The sequence below is a fragment of the Chiloscyllium plagiosum genome, unplaced genomic scaffold (genome assembly GCF_037043375.1).
Source record: "Chiloscyllium plagiosum isolate Xiang-an unplaced genomic scaffold, Cpla_swu_hap1 HiC_scaffold_20, whole genome shotgun sequence".
In the NCBI taxonomy this organism is placed as follows: Eukaryota; Metazoa; Chordata; class Chondrichthyes; order Orectolobiformes; family Hemiscylliidae; genus Chiloscyllium; species Chiloscyllium plagiosum.
This window is the reverse complement of record NW_028270158.1, coordinates 11,409,778-11,437,272: the sequence shown is the minus strand read 5'-3', so window position 1 is coordinate 11,437,272 and position 27,495 is coordinate 11,409,778. Positions and strand designations below refer to the sequence as shown.

General features: G+C 40.8%; 1 protein-coding gene across 2 annotated transcripts in view; it reads left to right on the top strand.

Annotated features, from left to right (window-relative positions):
- clec16a (C-type lectin domain containing 16A) overlaps positions 1-27,495 on the top strand; it is a 271,578-nt gene that overhangs the window by 224,420 nt on the left and 19,663 nt on the right. For both annotated transcript variants that reach the window (XM_087997666.1, XM_087997667.1), the window contains one exon: positions 19,719-19,874. In XM_087997666.1, the coding sequence (XP_087853792.1) occupies positions 19,719-19,874 (156 nt within the window). The remainder of the gene's footprint in view (positions 1-19,718; positions 19,875-27,495) is intronic.

Sequence of the window (27,495 nt, the reverse complement as noted above, 5' to 3'; positions counted from 1 at the left end):
ATCCAAGGAATCAGTCTGGGTGCGCCTCTATTACACTCAAGCCATAGCCAAAAACAACTTTCTTCAGGTAAGAAAGCGAAAGCTGCACTCAATAATCCAGGTGTGGTCTCAACAAAAGAACTGTACAGTTGCAGCAAGCCATCCCTGCTTGTGTAGGCGAATTCCCTTGCTCTGGAGGCCAACATATTATTGCTACCTTCACTGCCTGTTGCACCTCCATGCTTACTTTTGGCAACTGATGTCCGAGGACACCCAGGCCTTATTGCACCTCCCCTTTTCCCAACCTATTGCCATTCAGATGATAATCTGCCTTCCTGTGTTTGCTACCAAAGTGGATGTCCCTGGGATTCTTGATTGCTATTGCAGTGACATAACTACCATTCCACTGCCTCCCCCTTACTACCAATGCATTCACCATCTCTGCAGTTTTAAAATGCTGCATGCAAAGCATCAGGTCCAGAAGATTTATTGACCTTTAGCCTCATTAGTTTCCCTAGTGGCATTTGAGTCAAAGTGTAGCACTGGAAAAACACAGTTGATCAGGCAGCATCTGAAGAGCAGGAGAGTCGACATTTCGGGTGTAAGCCCTTCTATAAGTGGCACAGTGGCTCAGTATTTAGCACTGCTGCCTCACAGCGCCAGGGACCCAGGTTCAATTCCAACTTCAGGTGACTGTCTGTGTGGAGTTTGCACAGTTCAGTGTATAGTTCAGAATGTATAGGTATATGGATTATGAACAATACGTACAGATAATGGGGTATGAATGAAGATTAAACATAACCGGTCTTAGACGGTGTTTACAGTGGAACATCAAGGCTTACAGCTATTTTAAACCTTTATGTAATGGCTTTCTCTCTGGGATAAATAGCAGGTCTTTTACACCTCCCAACATAAATCCGCAGTTAGATGAACAAATAATTGAAGCGTCATTTGCTATCTCTGGTGTCAAGCTACTAGGAACATGAAAGGGGTTGGTCTATAATTAACTGCAGTTTCCAAATACAGCCATAGACCGATCATCATAAATAACATAACATATATCATTCATCAAAAAAAGTTAATTTGCAAAAACCAAATCGAACAGATGAATTCACACTTCCCAGACAGTTCCCATATTCGCCTTCCTAAGGCATCCATGCTATCTTTAACAAAGAAATAAGATTGTTGTTTTTGTTGGAACAAGTACAATATTGCAAAGTGACTTTATGAAAAGAAAAAAAACAGTTATGCATTTATTAACATCAACAGTTGGCAGACTTCTCAATGTTTTTCTCCTGGGATACAACATTTTGTCCTTTGGCAACTGGACAAGCTTCAGTTTGATGTCTTGCCTGAAACGCAGTACTTCCGTCAGTACTGCATTTTCATGTCAGTCGTGAGTTTAGGTCTGCAATGATGCTTGACTTCTCACTGTTCTGACTCAAGATCACAGAGCTATCCAGCATGACACTTGGCAGTGTTGCACCTCTTTAGTTTGCCCTCCACTCTGTTCCCGTTTCATTTAGTGTAATGACAGACAAAATTGAGTACATTCTGAGCACATTCTGAGTAGCATTGGATCAAAAAGTAACAAAGCTTTAATAAAAGTTAGAAACATTAGTAAACCATTTTAAAGAGAGGCTGTTTCATTGATGGGGGTACATTGCTGTTAGAACACTTGCATAATCAAAAGAGTCCCTATAAACTTCGGTAGATCAAGTGAGATCTAGCAATTCCGATACTGAATTGAGTATGAGTATTAAAAAGATAAAACGATGTTAGAAGGGTTACATTAGAAGTAGTTAATTTACAAGGACGTTGCCAGGGTTGGAGGGTTTGAGCTTTAGGGGGAGGTTGAATAGGCTGGGGCTGTTTTCCCTGGAATGTGGAAGCTGAAGGGTGACCTTATAGCGGTTTATAGAATCATGAGGGGCATGAATAGCGTGAATAGTCAAGGTCTTTTCCCCAGGTAGTGGAGTCCAAAACTAGAGGGCACAAGTTATGTTGAGAGGGGCAAGATTTAAAAGGCACCTAAGGGACAACATTTTCACACTGACGATGTTGCGAATATGGAATGAATTGCCAGAGGAAGTGGCGGAGGCTGGTCCAATTCAACGTTTAAAGGGCACCTGGATGGGTATATAAATAGAGAGGGTTTAGAGGGATATGGGGCATACACTGGTAAATGCGACTAGATATCTGGTTGGCAGGGATGAGTTGGACCAAAGTGTCTGTTTCTGTGTTGTACATCTCAATGATTCTATAGTGAAGATTGAAGTGAATGGTATCAGACTGGAATAAATAGATAAATTTACTTATGGCAAATGATAATGGAAAACGGCAGGTGTGATGCTGAAGTTGGAAGAAAGCTTTTGTAAAGATGAAGGATATGTTAACAACAAGGAAACTCAAGCTTGTTACAAAGGAAATAAGATGCTAGAATCCATTTATCCATTTCTCTGTATGTGTTGGATACATGAGCTTATCCTGTATGTACAAACAAGTGCCAACAGCTGAGGCAGATGGTCTCATTGGAAGTAGGAAGGGATCATTTAAGTTTGTACAGTCGTGATGTTTTTCACAATGTGAATGTTCTTTGATTTCTTGGTATTCAGTTAGAAGGGAAAAACTGGGACAGAGAAAGAAATGTTGAGTGGCTTCAGCTCTGGATACCAAATGAGACACTTAATCTCTGTTTTAAGCGTGCAGAATCCTATGATAGTCTGAATGACTTTTTAAAAAAATCTATCATGCCTTTGCTGGCTCTTTGAATAACTTGGCACACTTTCCTCATTCCTGAAGAAGGGCTCATGCCCGAAACGTCGATTCTCCTGCTCCTTGGATGCTGCCTGACCTGCGCTTTTCCAGCAACACATTTTCAGCTCTTTGAATAACTTACCCAATTAGCCATTTTCCTCTTTCTCCATGGATCTGTAAGTTAGCTTTTGGCTGATGATTATTTTAATTATTAGCTAACTTGCTGATTATCCCTAGTGCCACTTTCAAGGTTAACAAAATTTAGTCAAACTTTAACTGTGCAGTACCTTTTAAAAAGAACAAAGGCAGCAAATATTCTAACCAATGCAAATACACTTCTGCACACAAATTAAAAATACTATCTGCTGTGATCATCAATAAAATCAAAAATTAGCAATGCAGTGGAGGAATTGCCACCAAACTGAAAATCTAGTCAAAATAAATAGATAAGCAGTAATAGAGGATGCATTACTGATTGGGGAATTCTTTGAAATCCAGTGCTGAGGCATAAGATGCAGGATCTCTTTACAAGCGTTTTTTTTTATTTCACCGCATTAAATGCGATAATTCAGAACTGAATTGCATCTCATAAGCAGTTATTTCCCTATACGTATGAAGCAAAAATACCAAAGTACATTTTGACAGTTCTAATAACTGCGCAAATTCAGATATAGCACACACATGACTGACTGACTACTTGAAAGTCATTGTCAGAAGTTAAAGGGGAAGTCTCACTGTCGATGTTGATGTATTTAAAGAAGAAACTAGTCACAAATAATGGTTATTTTTATTTTCTCTGTCAATTTTTTGAATTCTGTGTAAAAGGTGATAATTTTTATGTGAAGACCATGTTGCTGAGATTACAGAATATGATTGTGCTGTGGAATCATGTCAATGCCTATTCGCAAATTTTTTAAAAATCACTCCTCAGTTTAAAATAAAGACACTAAGTTAAACACACAAGTATCTAATGCATTGCCCTCCCCAAACGTCAAGGTACCAGTAAATAATACGCAAATGCACAGGGATAATTGCGTCATTTGGATAAGGCCAACATTTATTAATTAATGTGTTTTAAGGGAGGGGATGAGGCTCTTGCCCATCAGTTGAAGAGTTGGCTAGAGCCCCATGTTAACCCATAAAGGGAAGCATTCCGAATGAAGTGCCACTCAGAAGTGCATTTGGGTAGCATCATCCCATGGGGAAGCGGTGGCTACTGCTGAGCAACACATCGCTGAGTCCTAATTATCGTCACTGGATCTCTGGTGACTGATGGGTATGGTGTTTTGCAGCAGGGACAAGGCGAGGGTACTCTGATGAGGTGCTAAGCATTTTCCGAATGATGGAGACCTTATGAACGCAGTGCAGTTTGTCTGCTAATGAGGCTCGTAAATGGACATTGATTGTTTTAGGAGCTGCTCAGGAGTCTTTCATGAATTTGACCAGTGGAGCTGGGAAGTGGACAATGTCCCCACTTGCCTTCCTCCTTTTGATTTAATGCCACCGTTTCCATCAAACATACTACAAGGAAGGGGGTTAAATTCTGTATGTTCAGATGGTTAAAAGCTTCAAATGCACATGTGTGGAGGTGATGGTCCAGCGGTATTATCATGAGACTGTTAATCAGAGACTCAGCTAATGTCCTGGGGACAGGGGTTTGAAACCCAGCATGGCAGATGGCAGAATATGTCATTCAGTGAAAGTACATGGAATTAAAAGTCTACTGTCAATGGTCATGAAAACCTAGCTGGCTCACTAAATGTCCTTCAGGGTAGGAAATCTGCCATCCTCACCTGGTCTGGCCTACATGTGACTCCAGACCCACAGCAAACCCCTCAGTTGTATCATTTGCAACAAAGTCTCAACAAAGAAATCATTTAGCATAGACTTAGGCACTAGAAATGATAGCAAAATCAACCCTGTTGATTGTACAAATTCTTCCTTAAGACCATTTGGGATCTCGTGCCAAAACTGGGAGAGCTGTCTCATAGACAGTCATATTCAGGGTTCATACCTTACTGTCAATGTCCCAGCACTACCATCAGCATCCCTGGATATAATCCTGTCCCACTGAAGGACAGACCCAGCTGAGGTGGTGGCGCAGTGGGATACAATCGGGAAGGGTTTGTTGTAGAAATCTTCAGTGTTGATTGCAGACTCCATGAAGCCTGTTGGCATCAGATTAAACATGGGCAAGGAAAACTCTTGCTGATGACCTTGTATCATCCTCCCTCAACTGGTAAGTCAGTACTCTTGCATGTTAAACAACACTTGGAGGAAGCACTGAGGGTAACAAGGGTGCAGAATGTACTCTGGGTGGGGGATTTCAATGTCCATCACCACAAGTGTCTCAGCAGTGGCATTACTGATCAAGCTGATCGGGTCCGAAAGGGCACAGCTGCTAGAGTGGGTCTGCAGCAGGTGATGAAAGAAAAACATATTTGGACTCATCTTTACCGATCTACCAGCTGCAGATGTATCTGTCCATGACAGGACATGACCACTGCAGAGACCACGTCCCTTGTTCACACTCAGAATACTCTCCATCGTGTTGTGTGACACTGTCGCCATGCTAAATGGGACAGACTTCAATCAGGTCTAGCAACTCAAAGCTGCATCTCTGCAGGAGCTCGTCAAGGTAATGTCCGAGACCCAAACATCTTCAGCTGCTTCATCACTGACCTTATCTCCGTCATATGATCAGAATTGAGGATATTCGCCAACGATTGCACAATGTTCAGCACTATTCACGACTCCTCAGATACTGAATGAGTCCATATTCAAATGCAACAATATCCAGGCTTAGACTGACTAGTGACGGGGTAATATTTGTGCCACACAAATGCCAGGCAATGGCCATCACCAAAACAGACAATCTAATCACAGCCCCTTGACATTCATTGGATCACTGAATCACCCACTATCAACATCCTGGGGGTTATCATTGATCAGAAACTCAACTGGATATATATATATATAAAGAACAGGTCAGAGCCTATTCAGTGAATAACTCATCACCTGACTTTTCAAAGTCTGTCCACCATCTACAAGGCACAACTCGGGAATATGATGGAATGCTCCCATTTGCCTCGATGAGAGCAGCTCCAACAACACTCAAGAAGTTGGACACCATCCAAGACAAAGCAGCCCATTTCATTATTTACGCATCCACAAACATTCACTCCTTCCACCACCGATGCTCAGTAGCAGCTGTGTGTACTGTCAACAGGATGGTTTGGGATTACGATCGGCATGGATTTTTTTTGGATCAAATTCTCTGTAAGATGCACTGCAAAAATTCACCAAAAGTTCTTGGACATTGCCTAACCCAAGGCAAGGGCAGCAAATACCTGGTAACACCACTATCTACAAATTCCCCTCCAAACCACTCACCATGTTGACACGGAAATATATCGGCTGTTCATTACTGTCGCTGGTTCAAAATCCTGGATTTCTCTCCTTGAGGGTATTTTGGGCCAACCCACAGCACATTGACTGCAGCGTTTCAAGAAAACAGCTCAGTACCACTTTCTCAAGGGCAGCTGGGGACGGGCTAGCGACACCCCATAAGACCATAAGAAATAGGAGTGGAAGTAAGGCCATTTGGCCCATCGAGTCCACTCTGTCATTCAATCATGGCTGATGGGCATTTCAACGCCACTTACCCGACTCTCCCCATATCCCTTAATTCCTTGCAAGATTAAGAATTTATCAATCTCTGCCTTGAAGACATTTAGTGTCCCGGCTTCCACTGCAGTCCGTGGCAGTGAATTCCACAGGCCCACCACTCTCTGGCTGAAGAAATGTCTCCTCATTTCCGTTCTAAATTGACCCCCTCTAATTCTAAGGCTGTGCCCACAAGTCCTAGTCTCCCTGCCTGACGGAAATTTCCCAGCATTCGCCCTTTCTAAGCCATGCATTATCTTGCAAATTTCTAATAGATCTCCTCTCAACCTTCTGAACTCTAACAGATACAATCCCAAGATCCTCAGCAGTTCATCATATAGGCCTATCATTCCAGGGGTCATCTGTGTGAATCTCCGCTGGACACACTCCAGTGCCAGTATGTCCTTTCTGAGTCACATCCCACAAGTGGATGAAAATATCATAGTTCTTGATGTGTGACTAACCAAAATGGGGAATCTTCACTTGTAAAGGCACAGAATGCAGCAAGAGACTTCAGAAACAGGCAGGTTTAAAATTGGGAGTGCTGGAGAAAGTTCCTGAACCTGATACCACTCATCCACCCAAGCCTGTAAGCATCACCAAAGTCTGCAGGTCATGCAGTGGGCTAATCACCTGTGTCAGAACCTACCAACTTGACTGAAGGCATGTTTTCCTCCACCAAAATATGAAAAGTAATCCCTAGTCCTTGGTCACTAACTTTTGATAAATTAGATTTTTTTATTTGTTACAAACTCCATTTGTTATGGCATTGACAACAAGTGCAATTGATTCTGAAAGCAAACAGAAAATTCAGAGAACCAGTGACCTATCTTGACAATCATGCTGTCATAAAAGTTTGAGCTAATATTAGATAAGCAAGCCACATTTGTTCAGGTTAGTCTGCAATTTGTTCTGAGCTAGTAGATTTTGGCTTGGGTGCTCGCAAAAATGCAATAATTGACCTTAGTATCTCCGTTATGAAGAGCAGGATCAACAAGAGTCACTTCCCAAGACACATGTGGAGGCCATTTGACCCACATATCTAAACTTAGGGATCTTGGACTAAGCCCCACTCTGTCCAACTGGATCCTCAGTTTCCTGACCCACAGGCCACAATCAGTGAAGACTGGGGACAATATTTCATCTTCACGAACACTCAACCCCCTGCGTATTCAGCCCCCTACTGTACTTTCTGTATACCTACAACTACGTCACCAAATACCAGTTTAATGCCATTTATACGTTCGCTGATGCCACCACTATAGTTGGTCGAATTTCACATGGCAACAAAACCGACTACAGATGGGAGGTGGAAGACCTGGAAAAGTGGTGCACTGAGACAACCTAGCTCTCGATGATGGCAAAACCAAGGAGCTCATTACTGACTTCCAGCAGGATGTTACTCATTGACTCCCTACACATTAACAGCACAGAGGTGGAATGAGTAGAGAATGTCAAGCTTCTGGGAGTGGTCATTCACAACAAGCTTTCTTGGACTCTTCATGAGGACGTACTGGTTACAAAGGCCCAACAACGTCTCTTCTTCCTCAGGCATCTGAGGAAATTTGGCATGACGGTGAGTACCCTTGCCAACGTTTATAGGTGCTCCATCGAGAGCATTCTGTCTGGATGTATGGTATGGTAACTGTACCATTCAAGGTCAGAGACGGTTACAGAGAGTGGTGAACTCAGCCCAGGCAATCTCAAAGGCCAACCTCCCATCTATAGAGTCTAGGTTAGAGTTGTGCTGGAAAAGCACAGCCAGTCAGGCAGCATCCGAGGAGCAGGAAAATTGACATTTCGGGCCTAGTTCCATCTATAGACTCCATCTACCAGGACTGCTGTCAAGAAAAGGTCGCTAGCATTCTCAAAGATTCATCCCACCCTGGCAATATTTTTCTACAATCTCTACCATCGGAGAGAAGGTACAGAAGCCTGAATACATGCACCAGCCGGTTTTGAAACCGTTTCTACCCTACTATTGTTAGAATACTGAATTGACTCTCAAACTCTTAACATTCGCCTGTACCTGTGTTTTTGTTTTTGCCGCTGTTTACCTTCTTATTTACTTATCTGTGCTACCTAACTCTGTGATCTGCCTGTATTGCTCGCAAGGCAAAGCTTTTCACTGTGCCTCGGTACACATGACAATAAATTCAGTTCAATTCAATTCAATATCTATGCTGGCTGTTTGAAAGAGTAGTTCCCATACTTGCCTTTTATACATAACTAAGTTCCTTACTCCTAAATATCTGACTTATTCCCTTTTTAAAATTATTTATGGAATTTGCTTCCACCAGCTTTTAGGCAGAGTGTTCAAAATCCCATTGTGTAAAAAGGATCCAGATTTTTTTGTTAATGGTGGTGAATCAATAGTCATTCAACTCTGACAGTTTATCCGTTTGCTTTATTATTTGATGTTAATCTACAAGTAATTGCATCATCAAATTCCCCTTTCTCCTCAGTAAATGAAACAATAAATTGCTGATACTACTACATTCAGCTGAGGAAAACATAATGCTGTGGAATTTCCCTTGTATGTATTGTAAGGGCGATTACGTAGCAACAGAACACAAGACACTTTGTGAGTGCGTAGTTATTTTAACCAATGCTCTAACATTTTCTGTCCTTCAAAACAGTTGAGACATTTTTTTTTGAAGACCAGTTGGACAGGAAAGGTGTCAATGCCGTTTACAAGTGAAGTCCATCTTTTGATGTTTATGTATTACTACTTTATTACTCCATAAATATCTTTGATCCATTTTTTTAAAAAATGTATTCATTTGAGGGATGTAGGCATCACTGCCTGGTCAGCAGTTATTGCCCATCCTAGTCCTCCTTGAGAGGGTAGTGGTGAGCTGCCTCCTTGACCCATTGCATTCCACCTGCTGTGGGCTAACCCACAATGCCATTAGGGAGGGAATTCCAGGATTTTGAGCAATCAACAGTGAAGGAATAGTGATGTAATTCTGAGTCAGGAGGGTGAGTAGCTTGGAGGGGAATTGAAGGTAATGGTGTTCCCATGTATCTGCTGTCTTTGTCCTTGAAGATGGAAGTGGTCGTGGGTTTGGAAGGTGCTGTCTATTGACGAGATAAAAAGGAGATGCCAATTTTTGAAAGAAAGCTGTCAAAGTGATCCTATAATCTGTGTTTGTCTTCTTATCAACTTAGGGAAAAAAAAGCATTCCTCTATGTAAGAAAAAATAAGATACAACATATGCTGGAAATCTGAAATAAAAACAGAACATGGTGGAAAATTTTTGCAGCATCTGTGGAAAGAGAAATCAAATAAATGTTCCAGATCCAACATAATCCTTCAGAGTACGAACTCTGCTTCCCTCCCCGCAGTTATTGCCAGATCGACTGTATTCTTTGGTTTGTTTCATTCTCATGATGGTATAAGTCAGTATTTTTTTTTTGCTTATATCAAACTAGCATCATTTCATAGAGTCAGAGAAATACAGCACAGAAACAGACCTTTCAGTACAACTTGTCCATGCTGACCAGATATCCTAAATTAACTTAGTCCCATTTGCCAGTGTTTATTCCATATCCCTCTACACCCTTCTTATTCATATACCCATCCAGATACAATTACAACATTTAAAAGGTATGAGCCTCCACCACCACCTCTGCCAGCTCATTCCATACACGCACCACCCTCTGCGTCAAAATTGACTTTTGTGTCTGTTCTATAACTTGCCCCTCTCAAGTTAAACTTCTACCTTCTAGTTTTCAACTCCAATACCCCTGGAAAACAGCTTGTCTGAAGAAGGGCCTGTGCCCGAAACGTCGAATCTCCTGTTCCCTGGATGCTGCCTGACCTGCTGTGCTGTTCCAGCAATAAAGTTTCAACTTTGATCTCCAGCATCTGCAGACCTCACTTTCTCCTCGAAGCTTGTCTGTTTACCCTATCCATGCCCCTCATGATTTTGTAAGCCTCTATACGGTTACCCCTCAGCCTCCAACACTCCAGGGAAAATAGCCCCAGCCTCTCCCGATAGCTCAAATCCTCCAATCCTTCATTTGTAATTTCATTAATCACTAATTTTGGTCCTTAGCTGCAATTTTTATCACAATTCACCAGATAAAGTACTTCAGTTAAATCAAGTGTTTGATTTGAGTTAAGATGTTAACGAGGAAAAAGTTAGATATGCTACATGACTCAAAGTTTGAGATGGCTTTAGCTTATGAAATTACCCATGCCAAGAAGAAACACTTACTGGACAGTGATCAAAGGATGTTTGGCGAAATCAATAAAGAAGATGGTTGGTGAGGTGGGCCTGAGATATCAGAATGGAGAGAGAGAGAGAGCAGTTGAATAGATTTTAGGGAGTGAGTTCTTGGAGGGGAACTCTCCAGCAATCATGTTTCGTAATTGCATAGGTTTGGGTAGCATGCGAGGTTGAGACTGGGTTGTGTAGCTATCTCTCTCATGATGCAGTATGAAAGCCTTCCTCCATTCTTATTCATTCATTGGCCTAGAGAGTAGGAACTGTCTAGTAACTTCAATGTAACTATTACTAAAGAAGTGCTGCTGTAGAAAAAAAAACAGAAATTGCTGGAGAAACTCAGTAGGTCTGGCAACATCTATGGCGAGAAAACAAAAGTTTATGTTTCGAATCCAGTGGCCTTTTTCCAGAACTGGCAGTGTTGTTGCAGATTCCACTTGATAGATCACAACTACTTCTAGCAACAGTCTATAACCTGTGAAACGTCTTGCATTTGTTTCAGCGGTCATTCATGCCATTTAATCAATTCAGCAGCAATGACATCAAATTATCACACTACAATTTGGGACTATTTTAAACTGGTCCCTGATGCCAATTTGCCGCCACATTTATAGTGCAACACCACTTCGATAATGGAGACAAGTGAGAGAGAATGTCAGCAAATTTGGCAGCATCTGTGGAGAGAGGAACACTGTTAACGGTTGAGTCCAGTAGGATTTCTTCAGAACCGGAAGGACCTGGAAAATGTTTTTTATGCTGTACACAGCAATCAAAGGGAGAAGGAAATGGAAGAGATTGAATGTAGCTGGAGCAATAAATAAAGGCAATGATAATGGTGCTGATAGAGAGATTGATATGTAAAATAGTTGTAAATGTGATTTTGGAGAAAATTTGTACCTCTGGTTGTGGACTAGGTTGTAAGTTTGCTCACTGAGTTAGTAAATTTGTTCTCGGGCATTTTGTCACCATGCTAGGTAACATCATCAGTGAGCCTCCGATGAAGCAGTGGTGTTCTGTCCCACTTGCTATTTGTGTGTCTTGGTTTGTTGTGGTGGGTGATAGCACTTCGGTTCTGTTTCTGAGAGGTTAGTAAATGAGGTCCAAATCAATATGTTTGTTTACTGAATTCCGGTTTGAAAACCAGTCCTCCAGGAATTCCTGTGCATGTCTTTGTTTTGTCTGTCCCAGTCGAACTGGTGTCTTCGTATGTGTATGGATACTATTGATAGTTGGTCATGTCTTTTGTTAGTGCTAGTTAGTGCTCATGTATCCTGCTGGCTAGTTTCCTGTCCAATGTAATGTTTGTTGTAGTCCTTGCAGGGTATTTTGTATATGACGTTTCTTCTGCTGATTGGTACAGGGTCCTTTAAATTCGTCAGGAACTGTTTCAGTGTCGTGGTAGGTTTTGGCCTACGATGATGCCTAGGGGCCAGAGTAGTCTGGTCGTTGTCTCTGAGATGTCTTTGATGTATGGCAGGGCGGCTAAAGTGTCTGGGCATGTTGTGTCTTCCTGTTTAAGTCTGTTGTGTAAGAATTGGGGTCTGTGGTTATTGGGTGCCTGTTGTTCCTGAGTACATTGTACAGGTGTTTTTCCTCAGTTTCTCTTAGTTCCTAGGTACTGCAGTGTGTTGTGGCTCATTTAAGTAATGCAGCTCCATTTGTGGGTGTTGGGATGGTTGCTCCTGTAATTGAGTATCTGGTCCATATATATAGCTTTGCTGTCTGCGGCTTTCCATTGGATTTTCATTCTACTGTGACATCTAGGAAGAGGAGTTTGTTATTGTTCTCTTCCTCCTTGGTGAACTTTATACCAGAAGGAACCGAACAGACAGACAGTAGCACCAACACTAAGTAAAAAGAAAGAAGGGAACATCCTCAACACACTGGAAAGGAAACCCCTGCAAGTTCTCAGAAAAGACAGAAATATCATAATCCTACCAGCAGACAATGCATGCATGACTGTCATCCTGAACAGAACACAATATATTGAAAAAGCAAACACACTACTCGCAAATACCGATACCTACCAGAGGCGGCGATGGACCTGACTCCACAGCTAGAAAACCGCATTTCAGTAGCCCTGAGGAAACTTCACAAGACAGGTGAAGTCAACAAGACAGACCTCCAAAGAATGAAACTGATGGATCCAACATGCCCAATTTCTATAGACTGCCAAAGGAACACAAACAAGGGCCACTGCCCCCGCACTCTTTCCCCCCCCCCCCCCCCCCCCCCCCCCCCGCACCCCCAGCCAGCCCCAAGACCCATAGTCTCACTTCTCAGCACTCCAACATACAGACTAGCAAAGGAACTTCATCATAAACTGAAATACCTGTGAGAAGACTCCCGCCACTTTAACCATTGCATCCAGGAATTCCTTTAACATCATCAAAGACTCCAAGGCAGAGGACGACAAGGTCATGGTCTCCTTCGATGTGACAGCCCTGTTCACATCAATAAATATCACTCTGGTCAAAGAAACACTGGCCTCACTACTAGATGAACCAAGGACACCGACACCTGACAGCACCAACTCCATCAGCAAGGACAACATCCTCAAACTAGTAGACTTGTGCCTCACAACCCACTTCATTTTCAATGACAGCATCTACAAACAAGTCAATGGGACATCCATGGGATCACCAATATCAGGATTTTTAGCAGAAGCAATGATGCAGAGATTAGAACTAACAGCCCTTCCCATGATCCAGCCCGGGCTGGAAACGCATCAAATTAGAAGAAACCCACAAACCTATAAACAACATCCTTACCAATATAAAGTTCACCAAAGAGGAAGACATCACAGTAGAACGAAGAGCCAATGGAGAGCTGCAGACCAGCGTCTCCAGGAAAACTACACACACTGACCAGATGCTCAACTACAGATGCAACCATCCGAACACCCACAAATGGAGCTGCATCAGGGCTTTATTCCAATGAGCCACAATACTCTGCAGCACCCAGGAAATACGAGAAACTGAGGAAAAACATCTGTATGGCGTATTCAGGAACAACGGGTACCCGACAAGCACCGTCCCCTGATTTCCTGCATAACAGACCCAGAAACTCTGGCTGCCCTCTCATACATCAGAGATGACAACCAGACTACTCTAACCCCTAGGCATCATGGTGTCCCACAAACCTACCACCACACTGAATCAGCTGCTGATGAATTTAAAGGAGCCCATACCAACAACCAGCAGAACAATCATCATATACAAAATACCTTGCAAGGACTGCAACCAACATTACATTGGACAGACAGGCAGGAAACTAGCCTGATACATGAACACCAACTAGCCACCAAAAGACATAACCAAAAATCACTCTTATCCAGACACACAGATGAAGAGGGACACCAATTTGACTGGGTGAAAGTGAGGGCTGCAGATGCTGGAGATCAGAGTTGCAAGTGTGGTGCTGGAAAAACATTGCAGGTCAGGCAGTATCTGAGGAGCAGGAGAATTGATGTTTCTGGCAAAAGCCCTTCATCAGAAAATGTTTGACTGGAACATGCATCCATCCTGGGACAGGCTAAACAAAGACATGCGCAGGAATTCCTGTAGCCTGGCATTCAAACCAGAATTCCATTTACCAACCTCTCAGAAACAGAGCTGGAAATGATATCACTCAGCACAACAGACCAAGACACACAATTAACAAGCAGGACAGAACACCAGTGCTTCATCGGAGGCTCACTGATGATGTTACTGAGCATGATGACAAAACGCCTGGGAACAAATCTACCAACTCGGAGAGCAAACTTACAACCTGATAGTTGTAAATATTCACTGTGAAGAGGAGAAAATTGTGTGCTAGGTTGACAGCAAAGTCAACATGACACGAAGAAGACACAGCTGGAGGGATGTAAGAAAAAGGGAGTATGGAGGTCATACACTAAAGTTGTAGGCCTTAGAAACGAGCATCTGCGATTACGATGTCGATATTTTATAATCTGATACCATACCGTCAAGACAGTTTTATATCTCACCCTATCTGTGTTAAAATTCATACAATGAGTAGATTTCAATGTTTCATCACTGAAAGTACAAATCTGCGTTGGCTCAGTGACATTCCATGTGACTGATCTCAAAACGGCACTGCTGCAGACAGGTCACTTGTAAACATGAGTGTACAATTCAATGAGTCTCTGATAGAGTATCTCTGGAATGCCTTTGAAATTTTATCAGAAATACAATTCATTTCCTTGTAACCTTCCTACTACATGTACCTTTTACCTTCTGCATTCCTAATCCCTATGTTTACTCTGGAAGGAATTGTGGAGGTTAATAGCATCTTAAAAAACAACAAAATTACCATCTATCTTGATGGAACTACAAAGCAGCTGTGATGAAAGCTTTAACTTGTTCACTTTATTAACATCATCTCCATTGGAAATGTACCCCTAAAACTAATTAATGGTTTGAACAAGGTTAATTCTCCTATTCCCATTAATGGTATCACTTCTAACAGCTATTTAACAAAGTGGTGAAATGAGGTAGACTTTTAATAAATTGATTGATATACTTTCACTCGTCCCCTGATAATACAGCAAGAATTAGCGTTAACGATTTTTGTCTGATTGTTCAGCCAATGGTTTCCATTGGTTTTGGCAGTTGGGACTTGTAGCAGTGTTTTACAAATTACTTCTAATTGCTTTGTGGCTACATTTTGTTAAAATGAAATTGGTTCCAACATTTTGTATGTTGCTATTAGTCATTATTCATTACTAAAAGCTAAGGTGACAGTATTTATGTGTGCGTGATTTGAGTATACTGCAATAGATTGAATAAATTGAAATATATTGAAATGTTCTTCAAATCACTTGGGCTGAATTTACAATAGAAATTGCTTGAGACAGTTAGAATTCCTGGAAAGGAAAAACAGCAAAGTGATATCTTGGATCCAGACTTCTCTTTATGCTATCCAAATGTCAACTTCTCCATTTTGCTCAAATGTTGGCTGAACTATTAAATGTTTTAACATTTCCTACTTTTGTTTGAAGTTACTAACTTCTGCATTTTTTTTGATTGCTTGACTTGACCATTGGCAGTCTGTAACAGACTTAACAAGTACAGGATCCTTCCTAACATGGACTGCAGCTTGAAACAGGACATGAAAACACTTGCAATGGAATGTATTACCACTGTCCAAATTAGATTACACTGAATTTTTACAATGGGGGCTCCCATCTGCTCAAGTAAATAATTAACCCCTTCTGCATCACATGTCAGTTAATAGCAGAATGGATATTATTCAGAATCTTTAGTCTTGCTAGCTCCTCCAAATGTCTGCTAATTTCTATATCCTAGTCCTGCAGTGTTGGAAAGTACAATAGTCATTTTCAAAAGCATTTGCAGCACTTTTGCTTCATTCCTGAAGCACAATAATTGTTTCTTTTCCTTCACTTTTCAAACTATTTTAGGCAAATAACATCTTCTGTCATTCATGCAAAGCTATTAGATTATGACAGAATGGGACACAAGTGCCCCATCAAATCGAGTGAGAGAACTGGGCCAGAATACAACTGACAAGTTGATGTAGTATGTAAAGATCCAGGAACCACAAGAAGAGTACTTGGAAGACTGCATGATTCTTGTTCCAATTTAATCCAAACCTTTCAATCCAAATTCCAAGAAAGCCGATTCTGTTGGAAAAGACTTGGAGTTTTTAACTGGTAGAAGGTTATATTTTCCAAATACTTTTTGGAATAAAAATAACATTATTGCAATTTTAGAGAAGATTTGTAGCTCTGGTTGTGGATCAGGTTGTAAGTTTGCTCGCGAGCTGATAGGTTTGTTCTCAGACGTTTTGTCGCCATGCTAGGTAACAACATCAGTGAGCCTCCGATGAAGCACTGGTGTTCTGTCCCACTTGCCATTTATATGCCTTGGTCTGTTGCGGTGGGTGATATCACTTCTGGTTCTTTTTCTGAGAGGTTGGTTGGGAAATGGGGTCCAAATCGATATGTTTGTTAATGGAAAAGAATGCCTAGCCACCCTGCCATTCATTATAGATATCTATGAGATGATGACCAGACTACTCTGGCCCCTAGGCATCATGGTAGCCCACAAACTTACACTAAGCAGCACGTGATGAACTTAAAGGACCCCCCCCGTACCAATAACCAGCAAAACGATTGTCATATACAAAATATCCTGCAAGGACTGCAACAAACATTACATTGGGCCGACGGGCAGGAAACTAGCCACCAGGATACATAGGCACCAACTAGCCACCAAAAGACATGACTAACTATCACGAGTATCCATACACACAGACAAAGAGGACACCAGTTTGACTGGGATAATACATCCTTCCTGGGACAGACGAAACAAAGACACGCGCAGGAATTCCTAGAGGCCTGGCATTTGAACCGGAACTCCATTAACAAACATATCGATTTGGACGCCATTTACCAACCTCTCAGAAACAGAACTGGAAATGATATCACCCACCACAACAGACCAAGACACACAAATAGCAAGCGGGACAGAACACCAGCACTTTATCAGAGGCTCAATGATGATGTTACCTAGCATGGTAATGAAACGTCTGACTTAACAGTTCAGCGAGCAAATTTGCAGCGCTTTAGTGTTATTATTGCAAGCTTCCTAAGCTAAATTCATAAATTAACAAGTCATCGGGACTTCAAAGAGCAAGCTTCTGTGGCACCCAGCGATAGTGACTGAACTGAAAAAATGACATCTAAATATTTCTGAAACAGTTTTCAATATTAGGGTCAAAACAACAGTTCAAGACTGTCTTCTCTGCAGACATATGTGATTTTAGGATTCTAGTTATGATCTAAATCCAGTTCCTGCCACCAAAATTCTTGGATGAAGGGAATCGAATTGATCACAGCTTTTAGCTTTTCAGCAATACCAGTATGCGTCTGTATCTTATTCCAGATTTAATTGTGCTTCCATGCCACACTTTCCACTTAAAAAAGATAAAGGGATGGTCTCGGCTTCAGCAGCGTCCAAGGTAACAGAAGCCAAATACTGTGGGTGCTGAAAGTTTGCAGTGAATAAAACAAATGCTGGAATTGCTGAGCAAATCTGACCGTATCTATGGAGCGTTTATAGGGCTGACATTTCAGTTCTGTGGCTTTTTGTTAGATATTTTTGACACATTCTTTTGAAGGATTCTACTGAAATAATTTGCATACTTTTAGTAAGCATTAATGTCTTGACCGAACAGCACAGGACAGTAAACACTTTTCTGTACAGCTGTAAAGCTGATCTGACCTACGCATATCTTGGTGTATGTGGATGTTAAATGAAGGATCAATGATTTACTGTAGATGTAATGATTGTACTTCCAAAGAAAAGCTCCCCCTGCATATACAGAGCTCTTGTCTGTCTTAGCTAGGACATTTGACACTGTCCAAAGTGTGCATGAGAATTAATTTCTTAAAGGACTGTATTCAGCAACTTTGTGTTATCTCTGTGGATGACTGACATTTGATTATAAATGTTGCAATTTTTATTTAAAACCTTGAGTCTGCGGTAAATAATCTTGCATTGGTTCGTGTACAGGCCAGATTTTTTTCAAACCTAGATTTGCCACATTCGGTTATTAAGTCATCAACTTTGGATTAAATTAGAAACCTTTTTAGTCTATCGTGACATTACCACCTCCTTCAGGGAGCAGTTTTTTTTTAAGTCTCAGTATTATTTTAACACATTTTGATTTCTTGATAAGATCTCTCTGAAGGTCACCACCTGCAGGTTGGGCTCAAATAGGTTAAAGCTGTTCCAGTCCAAAAAGCTGACTCAAGAAAACTCTAGTCACTTTCAATGTTTTGAAATTCCCTTTTATATTTTGAATTCTGTATGTGCTTAAGAAATGTGTGAATCTGAAGCTTCTTGTCCAACATGAGAGGAGACCTTGTTGAAAGTTGTAAGATTTCTTGGGGGGTTTGCAAGGTAGAGAGTTTGCCTCTTGTGGGAGAATCTAGGACCAGAGGGCAAAATCTCCAAATGAGGGGTTGCATGTTTGAGACCAAGATGAGGAGGAATTTCTACTCTGAGGGAAGTAAATCTGTAGAATTCTTTACCGCAGTGGATTGTTGAGGCTGGGTCGTTAAGTATATGAAATTTAAGGCTTAGGTAGACAGACTTTTAATCAGTGAGTGAATCAAGGACTGGGGGCGGGGGGAGAGCAGGAAAGTAGAGTTGAGGATTATCAGATCAGCCATGATCTTATTGAGTGCCGTACTTCTGCTCCCACATCTTATTGTCTCACTTTCTATGCAATGAGATATGATAGAAATCTATGGTAATGTTGCAAGTGAAGATGATCCAGATAAAGAATTTTTTACCTATATGACCTATGAACTAGACCAAAATGGTGATCCTAATTTATACAATTACCCCTGTAAAGGACCAACGTAGTCCTTGAATTCTCATCCACTCTTCCCAATGTGGCTGAAACCGTTCTGCAGTTCAGATTAGAGTGGTGCTGGAAAAGCACAGCAGGTCAGGCAGCATCTAAGGAGCAGGAAAATCAACGTTCCGGGCAAAAGCCCATCATCAGGATTCCTGATGAAGGGCTTTTGCCAGAAACGTTGATTTTCCTGCTTCTCGGATGCTGCCTGACCTGCTGTGTTTTTCCAGCACCACTCTAATCTAGACTCTGGTTTCCAGCATCTGTAGTCCTTGTTTTTACCTCGTTCTGCAGTTTAGTCAGTCTACAGTGAAGTCAGAGACATGTTGGAAAAATGCCTGAGTTCTGGTTAGGAGATTCCTCAGGTCATCTACATATGTAACAGTTAGATTGCAAGGTATTGTCATGTTACAGTATTTGAATAATACAGATCACACAAAATTCACTGAAGCAGGCTGCTATTCTTGTATTCAAATAATTTCCGATGGAAAGAAATTCTATAACGATGGCAGTCCTTCTAAATTAAATTGCAAAAGGTTAGATAACGTAGACTAAAAGATTTAGTTATGATTAGCAGAAGCAATAATAAAGATTTCTGAGAATGTAGGAATCTTATTCCTTGAATTGTTTAGCTTGAAAGTATTCAAAGGGTCTGGCTTGTAAAAGGAAACTTTTTCTTTAACTGCTTTCTAGGGTTTGCAGTGGCACAGCACATAAACCAGCAGAGTCCCTCTCCAGCATCGTCCCCTTCCCCACCCTCTAGTGGCACCATCACAACAAGCACAGGCTGCAGCGATACCATCACTACCAGCGCAGCTTCCACTCCCTCAGCAACTCAGAGCCCCACAGGTAATTGTGTTGCATATTTCAAATCATTAACAAATTGACTTAGTTAATGCATTAAAAAATTGTAAAACGATCCAGAAACTGCCTTTTATCCTGAGAAGATGATTATCAAATTCTAATCTCAAAGTCTTTTTACCCCCAGTAGCTCATCTTATTTGGTATTCAGACTACATTCACGAGGACGTGTAAGGAAATTTGCTCTCAAAAATTGAGTTCATTTCTGTCTCCTTGTGAAACATTAGCAAGCTATCTAACAAAAGATTGTGATTATATTTTGTAATACTGCATGTTATATCAAACGTCTGTAGAAATCAAAATGAATATCTTGGAGGGGGCATGTCTTTACTAATATTTTAAGGTGTTCTTTTTTCAAAAAAAAACTCAAGTTATTTGAGCACTGGGTAACCCTGTAAAAGTGATGATGCAAAGTTTAACAAAAGGAAAGCCATGAAAATATCAGTTACGTAGAATATGGATTTTTAATAATGCAGTTGTATTCACTCCTCATAGTAGATTTGAGTGACCTGTGCAATAGTAACATTTCTGTCTGCAGCAAGATTCCTCCGTTCCAGTAAATAATTTGACAAAGTAGCAACTTAAAACGACGATCACAATGTACTGAATGCTTTGTGTAGCAAAAGATGCTGACACAATAAACCCATCTACACCTCATTCTGCCGTTCAATGTTAAAGCGATCTGACTCTAAGAAATAGTGTGTTTTATCAATAATTGTTTAGATGACAATAGGACAACTGTTAAATCTGTGTACATGGATCCGTGTAATCTTTCTTCCAGGTTTAAGATTAAAATGACAGGGTGTCATTGTGCTATGTTGTGGAATCTGAACAAATCAGTTTCTGTGAACCATAACTTTTCTTTCCTTCATGCAGCTTCCCCCAGTTCAGAACATCTCATGGCACTCACCTCAACCTGCCAATGTAGTTTGATAATTCATTATTGGGGTGGAGAGATAGGAAGGAAGTTTAAGTGATTAGCCTGCTTTGCTTCATCACAGGTGAAGAATATTTGGCCTTCCCTGGACATGTTATTACAGTTCTACAGTATGATTATGTCTTGTAAATAAGAAGCACATGATCTACATCCTATCTCCATGTGACATGTGCGCGGTTTATTGCAGTACTCCCAATGTGTTGCCCAGTTTATCCTCAAATAGCAATGATAACACTGTGCTTTTAAGGCAGCAATTATGTTTTTCTCATAAACCTTTTTGTTTCCTATCTGGTTAACTTACTTCAGTGAAGACTATCATTGTGGTGTTGCTGTTGCACCACAGATAAAATGATAGTAAGTGGCTTAATCTAAGGAAAAACTTCATCCTATCCAAAAATTAACATGCATTTACTCTGCCATAATCTTTGATTACGGTGCTGATAGTAACATATCTGACGTAATTCTGATTTATTTTATGCCATCAGTAAACGTTTTACTATTTGACAAGTATTATGTGAATCTTGAGTGTTACAAATCCAATGCACAGTCCTTCAGCTTTTTCTTTTAACTCCCTCATTCTTTTTGACCAATTTTCTCCACTTTCTCTACTCCAGAAGATACTTGCTCCTTGCTTATTATTCTTGCAACATCAGATTTTCATTGTATCTCACTTAGTGGATCTGTGTGTGTGAAACTGGACAATCAGTGCCAAAAAGATAAAGAGACTGCGCAAGTCATCAGATTAGATTAGATTAGATGCCCTACAGTGCGGAAACAGGCCCTTCAGCCCAACCAGTCCACGCCAACCCTCCGAAGAGTAACTCACCCAGACCCATTTCCCTCTGACTAATGCACCTAGCACTATGGGCAATTTAGCATGGCCAATTCACCTGACCTGCCCATCCATGGACTGTGGGAGGAAACCTGAACACCTGGGGGAAACCCATGCAGACACTGGGAGAATGTGCAAACTCCATGCAGTCATCCGAGGCTGGAATCAAACCTGGGACCCTGGTGCTGTGAGGCAACAGCAGGAGGAGACCATTCGGCCTCGCAAGCCTGCTCTGCCATTCGGTAGGATTATGGCTGATCCGACATTTCTCACATCCACTTTCTTACCCTTTTCCTCAACCTAGTACTGATCAAGAATCTATCTATCTCAGCCTTAAATATAAACAAGGACTCTACACCCATAGCTCTCTGTGTCAAGGAGTTCCAAACATTCTCAATCCTCAGAAGAAATTCCTTCTCATTTTGGTCTTAAAATGGCGTCCCTTTATTCTAAGACTATGCTGTCTGGTCCTAGACTCTCCCCATGGGAGAAAACATCCTCGCTGCGTTTACCCTGTCAAACTCCACAAGAGTCCGATATGTTTCATCACCTCTCGTTCTTCTAAATTCGACTGAGTAGAATCCAAGCCTGTTTTAACCTTTGTTTCACACCTGAGTACTTCAAGTATAAACTTGTGGCTCATAATCACGACTGGTTTTCTTCCCAATGAATTCAAACATTCTGAAGCTATTGTAGCCATTGAAATGTTGCGCAAGTTGCAAGCAAGTAAAAAAGCACTTCACACTTTCCTGGATTTTATTGTTCAGCTATACACATTCTTAAACATGTATTTATCTTTGATCAATTTTTGTTTATAAATCTCCTTCTAACAAAGTAAAATGGCAAGAGGTGCTTTACAGGAATGCTATCAATTTAAATTTGGCGTCAAGGTGCATAAGGACATTTTTGGATAGATGCCCAATAACTTGGCAGAAAGTTCGTTTCAAGAAAAGAAATGAATACTGAGAGCTATAGGAATGTAGTTCCTTGGGACCTAGGCAGCTGTCAGCAGTGGGACAATGGAAATCCAAGGTGCAGTAAAGACTAGAATCAAGAGATTGCAGAGTTCCCCACAGGTTGTAGGATTTTAATAATATATGCAAGTTTTAACAAGCCACTGTAAGAAATTGATTGTAGAAAAGGTGATAAAAGTTGAAAAACAAGACATGTTTCTGTCTTGTGTGTCTGAAGCAGAATGTTTTTCCAAATATGTGTCCATAACAGACGTTGCAGTGCTTTCGAATGCATTAACTGTTAATACAGCTGAAAGAAGACCCGTATGACTGACTTGACAAGAATGAGTTTATCAGATTATCACACTGTACGCTTGCAGAAGCTCTGATCATTTTGCTATATGTTTTACAAGAGAATATTTTATGATTTATTTCCGGCCGATAAACACTCAGCAGACAGGTTTGTAATTTTTGAACAAAAGATTCAACATGACTGTTCAATGGCAACAATATTGATCTAATGGGTCTGAAATATTAATAATGTATTGATTTATGTTCTTTGGCTGCTGTTTGTTAACACTAGAAAGGAGACAAAGGTTTCCAGGGATATTCGTGTCAATATTCATGAGGGCCTGTTTTTGCAAATATTGAAACATCTTGATTCATCCATTACGTGTACATCCAGAAACACTAGCCTCCTTCCATCTCCCCCAGTTTAATCCCCAGTGAAGGACTTTTCCACAAATTGTCATTTAAATCCAATTCAGTTCCTCAGTAATATCTGCAGCTTTTTATAACTTAACTTAATCTGAGTTTATTCATTTTTAAAAATAGTAATTTCCAATTTGGAACTTGGCTCAATTCAGATGAAGTTTAATTTGCGATTAACCTCAGAACTGTAAAACTCTGACACATTTATTTTGCAATGATCAATCTCCTTACCATTGGAGATCTTTCAAGAGTCACTGGAGTCAGGAAAGGTCCCGGATGATTGGAAGATGGCTGTTGTAACCCACTTGTTCAAGAAAGGATCAAGGCAAAAGATGGAAAATTATAGGCCAATCAGCTTAACCTCGGTTGTTGGTAAAATTCTTGAATCCATCATTAAGGATGAGGTTTCTAAATTCTTGGAAGAGCAGAGTCTGATTAGAACAAGTCAACATGGATTTAGTAAAGGGAGGTCATGCCTGACAAACCTGTTGGAATTTTTTGAAGAGGTAACAAGTAGGTTAGACCAGGGAAACCCAGTGGATGTGGTCTATCTAGACTTTCAAAAGGCCTTTGATAAGGTGCCACACGGGAGGCTGCTGAGCAAGGTGAGGGCCCATGGTGTTCGAGGTGAGCTGCTGGGATGGATTGAGGATTGGCTGTCTAACAGAAGGCAGAGAGTTGGGATAAAAGGTTCTTTTTCAGAATGGCAGCCGGTGACGAGCGGTGTCACAGCTGTTCGCATTATATATTAACGATTTGGATGAGGGAACCGGGGGCATTCTAGCGAAGTTTGCCGATGATACGAAGTTAGGTGGACAGGCAGGTAGTACTGAGGAAGTGGGGAGGCTACAGAAGGATCTTGACAGGTTGGGAGAGTGGCCCAGGAAATGGCTGATGGAATTTAACGTGAGCAAGTGCGAGGTCTTGCACTTTGGCAAAAAGAATAAAAGCATAGACTACTTTCTAAATGGTGAGAAAATTAATAAAGCCAAAGCACAAAGGGATCTGGGAGTGCTAGTCGAGGATTCTCTAAAGGTAAACATGCAGGTTGAGTCCGTGATTAAGAAAGCGAATGCAATGTTGTCTCTTATCTCAAGAGGGTTGGAATATAAAAGCAGAGATGTACTACTAAGACTTTATAAAGCTCTGGTTAGGCCCCATTTGGAGTACTGTGTCCAGTTTTGGTCCCCACACCTCAGGAAGGACATACTGGCACTGGAACGTGTCCAGCGGAGATTCACACGGATGATCCCTGGAATGACAGGTCTAACATATGAGGAACGGCTGAGGATACTGGGATTGTATTCGTTGGAGTTTAGAAGATTAAGGGGAGACTTAATAGAGACGTACAAAATAATACATGGCTTGGAAAAGGTGGATGCTAGGAAATTGTTTCAGTTAAACATGGAGACTAGGACCCGTGGACACAGCCTTAGAATTAGAGGGGGTCATTTCAGAACAGAAATGCGGAGACATTTCTTCAGCCAGAGAGTGGTGGGCCTGTGGAATTCATTGCCACGGAGTGCAGTGGAAGCCGGGACGCTAAATGTCTTCAAGGCCGAGATTGATAGATTCTTGTTGTCTCGAGGAATTAAGGGCTACGGGGAGAACGCTGGTAAGTGGAGCTGAAATGCGCATCAGCCATGATTGAATGGCGGAGTGGACTCGATGGGCCGAATGGCCTTCCTTCCACTCCTATGTCTTATGGTCTTATTGCATTGCCTCTGATTTTGGTGTCTACTAACTCTTAGGTGCATAATATATTTTGATTTTGTAAACCACAGTGAAATACTAAAGCGAATCACTGTTGTTCTGCTGGGAAAGTACCAACACTGGCAGCAAACCTCTTGTTCCACTTTTCACACCACCTTCAAATGTGAACTCAGATCAGTACAACTTTACAACCACGCATTCCACGTATTTTTCTTTTAAATTCTTTCAACATTCCACTACTTACTTCAAGTTGAAAATGAATAATTTATTTTCTTTGTTTTTCAATCAAAGCAGTTTATCAGAAAAACGTCCATGTTAACCTGAAAACTTTAAAGAATACATGTCATTTAGTCATACATGTAGTTGTGAAGAGAGGATTCTTTAGCCTCTGTATTTAGGATCCTCAAATTGTCAGAAATTCAAAGTAGCCTTTTTGAAATTCTCAGATTTGAAATAGTATTGACAAAGAACTTGTCAAAATTAACCTACATATGCACTTTTTTAAACATACAAAGGCAGTAACAATTTCAAACTACATTCACGTTGGATTCTTGCAATCAAAGGAGATTCAAGGCTTTAATTCCAACAACCTGGTTTAGACTAGAACCATCATACCAGCCAGACTTGTTTATAAATCCCACCTTCAGCCTGCCATGCATTATAAATTCCTAGAGTTCTTTTTTTTTCTAGTCTGTACTTGCCTATACTACTGTGGATTTTTGTTTTTATTTTTATGGTTCGGTATCCATAACTTTGATTTCCCAGTAGACTTCAGCTGTACAGTTCTTCAATTCTCACATTTCAAAATTCACACACTGAATGAGGTGTACCGGCAAGATCATTGACCACTGAATGATATTGCTTCCTAGCTCAAACATAGAACATCTGCACTAGAAATCCCCAAAAATCTCGTTTTCTGCGCTTCGAATAAACAAGCCTTTTGTCTAAATGGTTACATTAAAAATATATTTGAGTAAAGTAATTTCGAAGTGACAAGTTCCAGTCAACAAATCACAAGGAAATGGACAAAATTGACAACTTTCTTACTGAATAATCCAGATAAACATGGTAAAAATATCAAAAAATTAGAAGTTTTTTATCTAAGATTGCACCTTAAAGGCAATGACTTGAAGGCAGTTCTAATTTCAGAATAGCAGTAACTATTAATTCCTGTAGTAAACTTTGCAAGCATCTTTGCACAGGTGTAGTAGTTTGAAGTTTCTCTGCAGTGAAAGATTGAAATGTATTCTGCCTTGCCCTCTTCTGTTTTGATATGAACAGAACTAGACCATGCAAAATGGCTACTTTTTAATCATCAATTTAAAATTATAAATTACAGTCATAGAATTAACTGAAAGACAAATAGATAAGCTCTGTCCTTTAGAAAATCTCTTTATCCAGTGGTTCTTCTCACCATATTCTGCTATTGCTCCTTTTATCAGCTAACATTCTATATTCCTCAGACTTTGGTATTTGTACAAGATGATTAGGGGTTTAGATAGGATTGACGATGAGAACCTTTTTCCACATATGGAGTCAGTTATTACGAGGGGGCATAGCTTTAAATTAAGGGGTGGTAGGTATAGAACAGATGTTAGGGGTAGATTCTTTACTCAGCGAGTCGTGAGTTCATTGAATGCCCTGCCAGTAGCAGTGGTGGACTCTCCCTCTTTATGGGCATTTAAACGGGCATTGGGTAGGCATATGGAGGATAGTGGGCTAGTGTAGGTTAGGAGGGCTTGGATCGGCGCAACATCGAGGGCCAAACGGCCTGTACTGCGCTGTATTTTTCTATGTTCTATTTCTTTATACTTATAGCATTCTTATGCAACTATACTTTCTGTGTACCCTTCCTGCCTGTTCTCACATCAATATCCACAACTTAATTCATTTTTCACTTTGTTGCCTATCTAGAAAATTCCATACTGAAGTTTATTTTAGGTGCAGAAAGTTACCCAGTTAAAATCAGACAAAGGATGATTCCTACTGTTCATGACACAATACAATACTTTTATCAAAATTGAGAACAGATTTCATCAAGGGAAATCAGCTTATCAATGCCCTTCCTGCCTTTTTTTAAAAAATGTAGTTTATGGGATATGGATGTTGTTAGCTGGGTCATTTATTGTCCATCTCTACTTGGCCTTGAGAAGGTAATCATGAGCAATCTTCTTGAACTGCTTCAGTCCATTTGGTTCAGTACACCCACAATGCCATTGGGAAGGGGGTTCCAGGATTTTGAGCCAGTGACACTAAAGGGACAATGAGAACTTTCCAAGCTAAGATGGTATGTGGTTAAGAGGGGAACTTACAGATGCGGCATACCAATGTATTTAATGCTCTTGTCCTTCTATAGGATAATGGTCGTGGATTTGAAAGGTGGTATTTAATAAGGCTTAATGAATTGCTGCAGGGTATCCTGCAGATGATACCCATTGTTTTCACTGAGTATCAGTGGTAGAG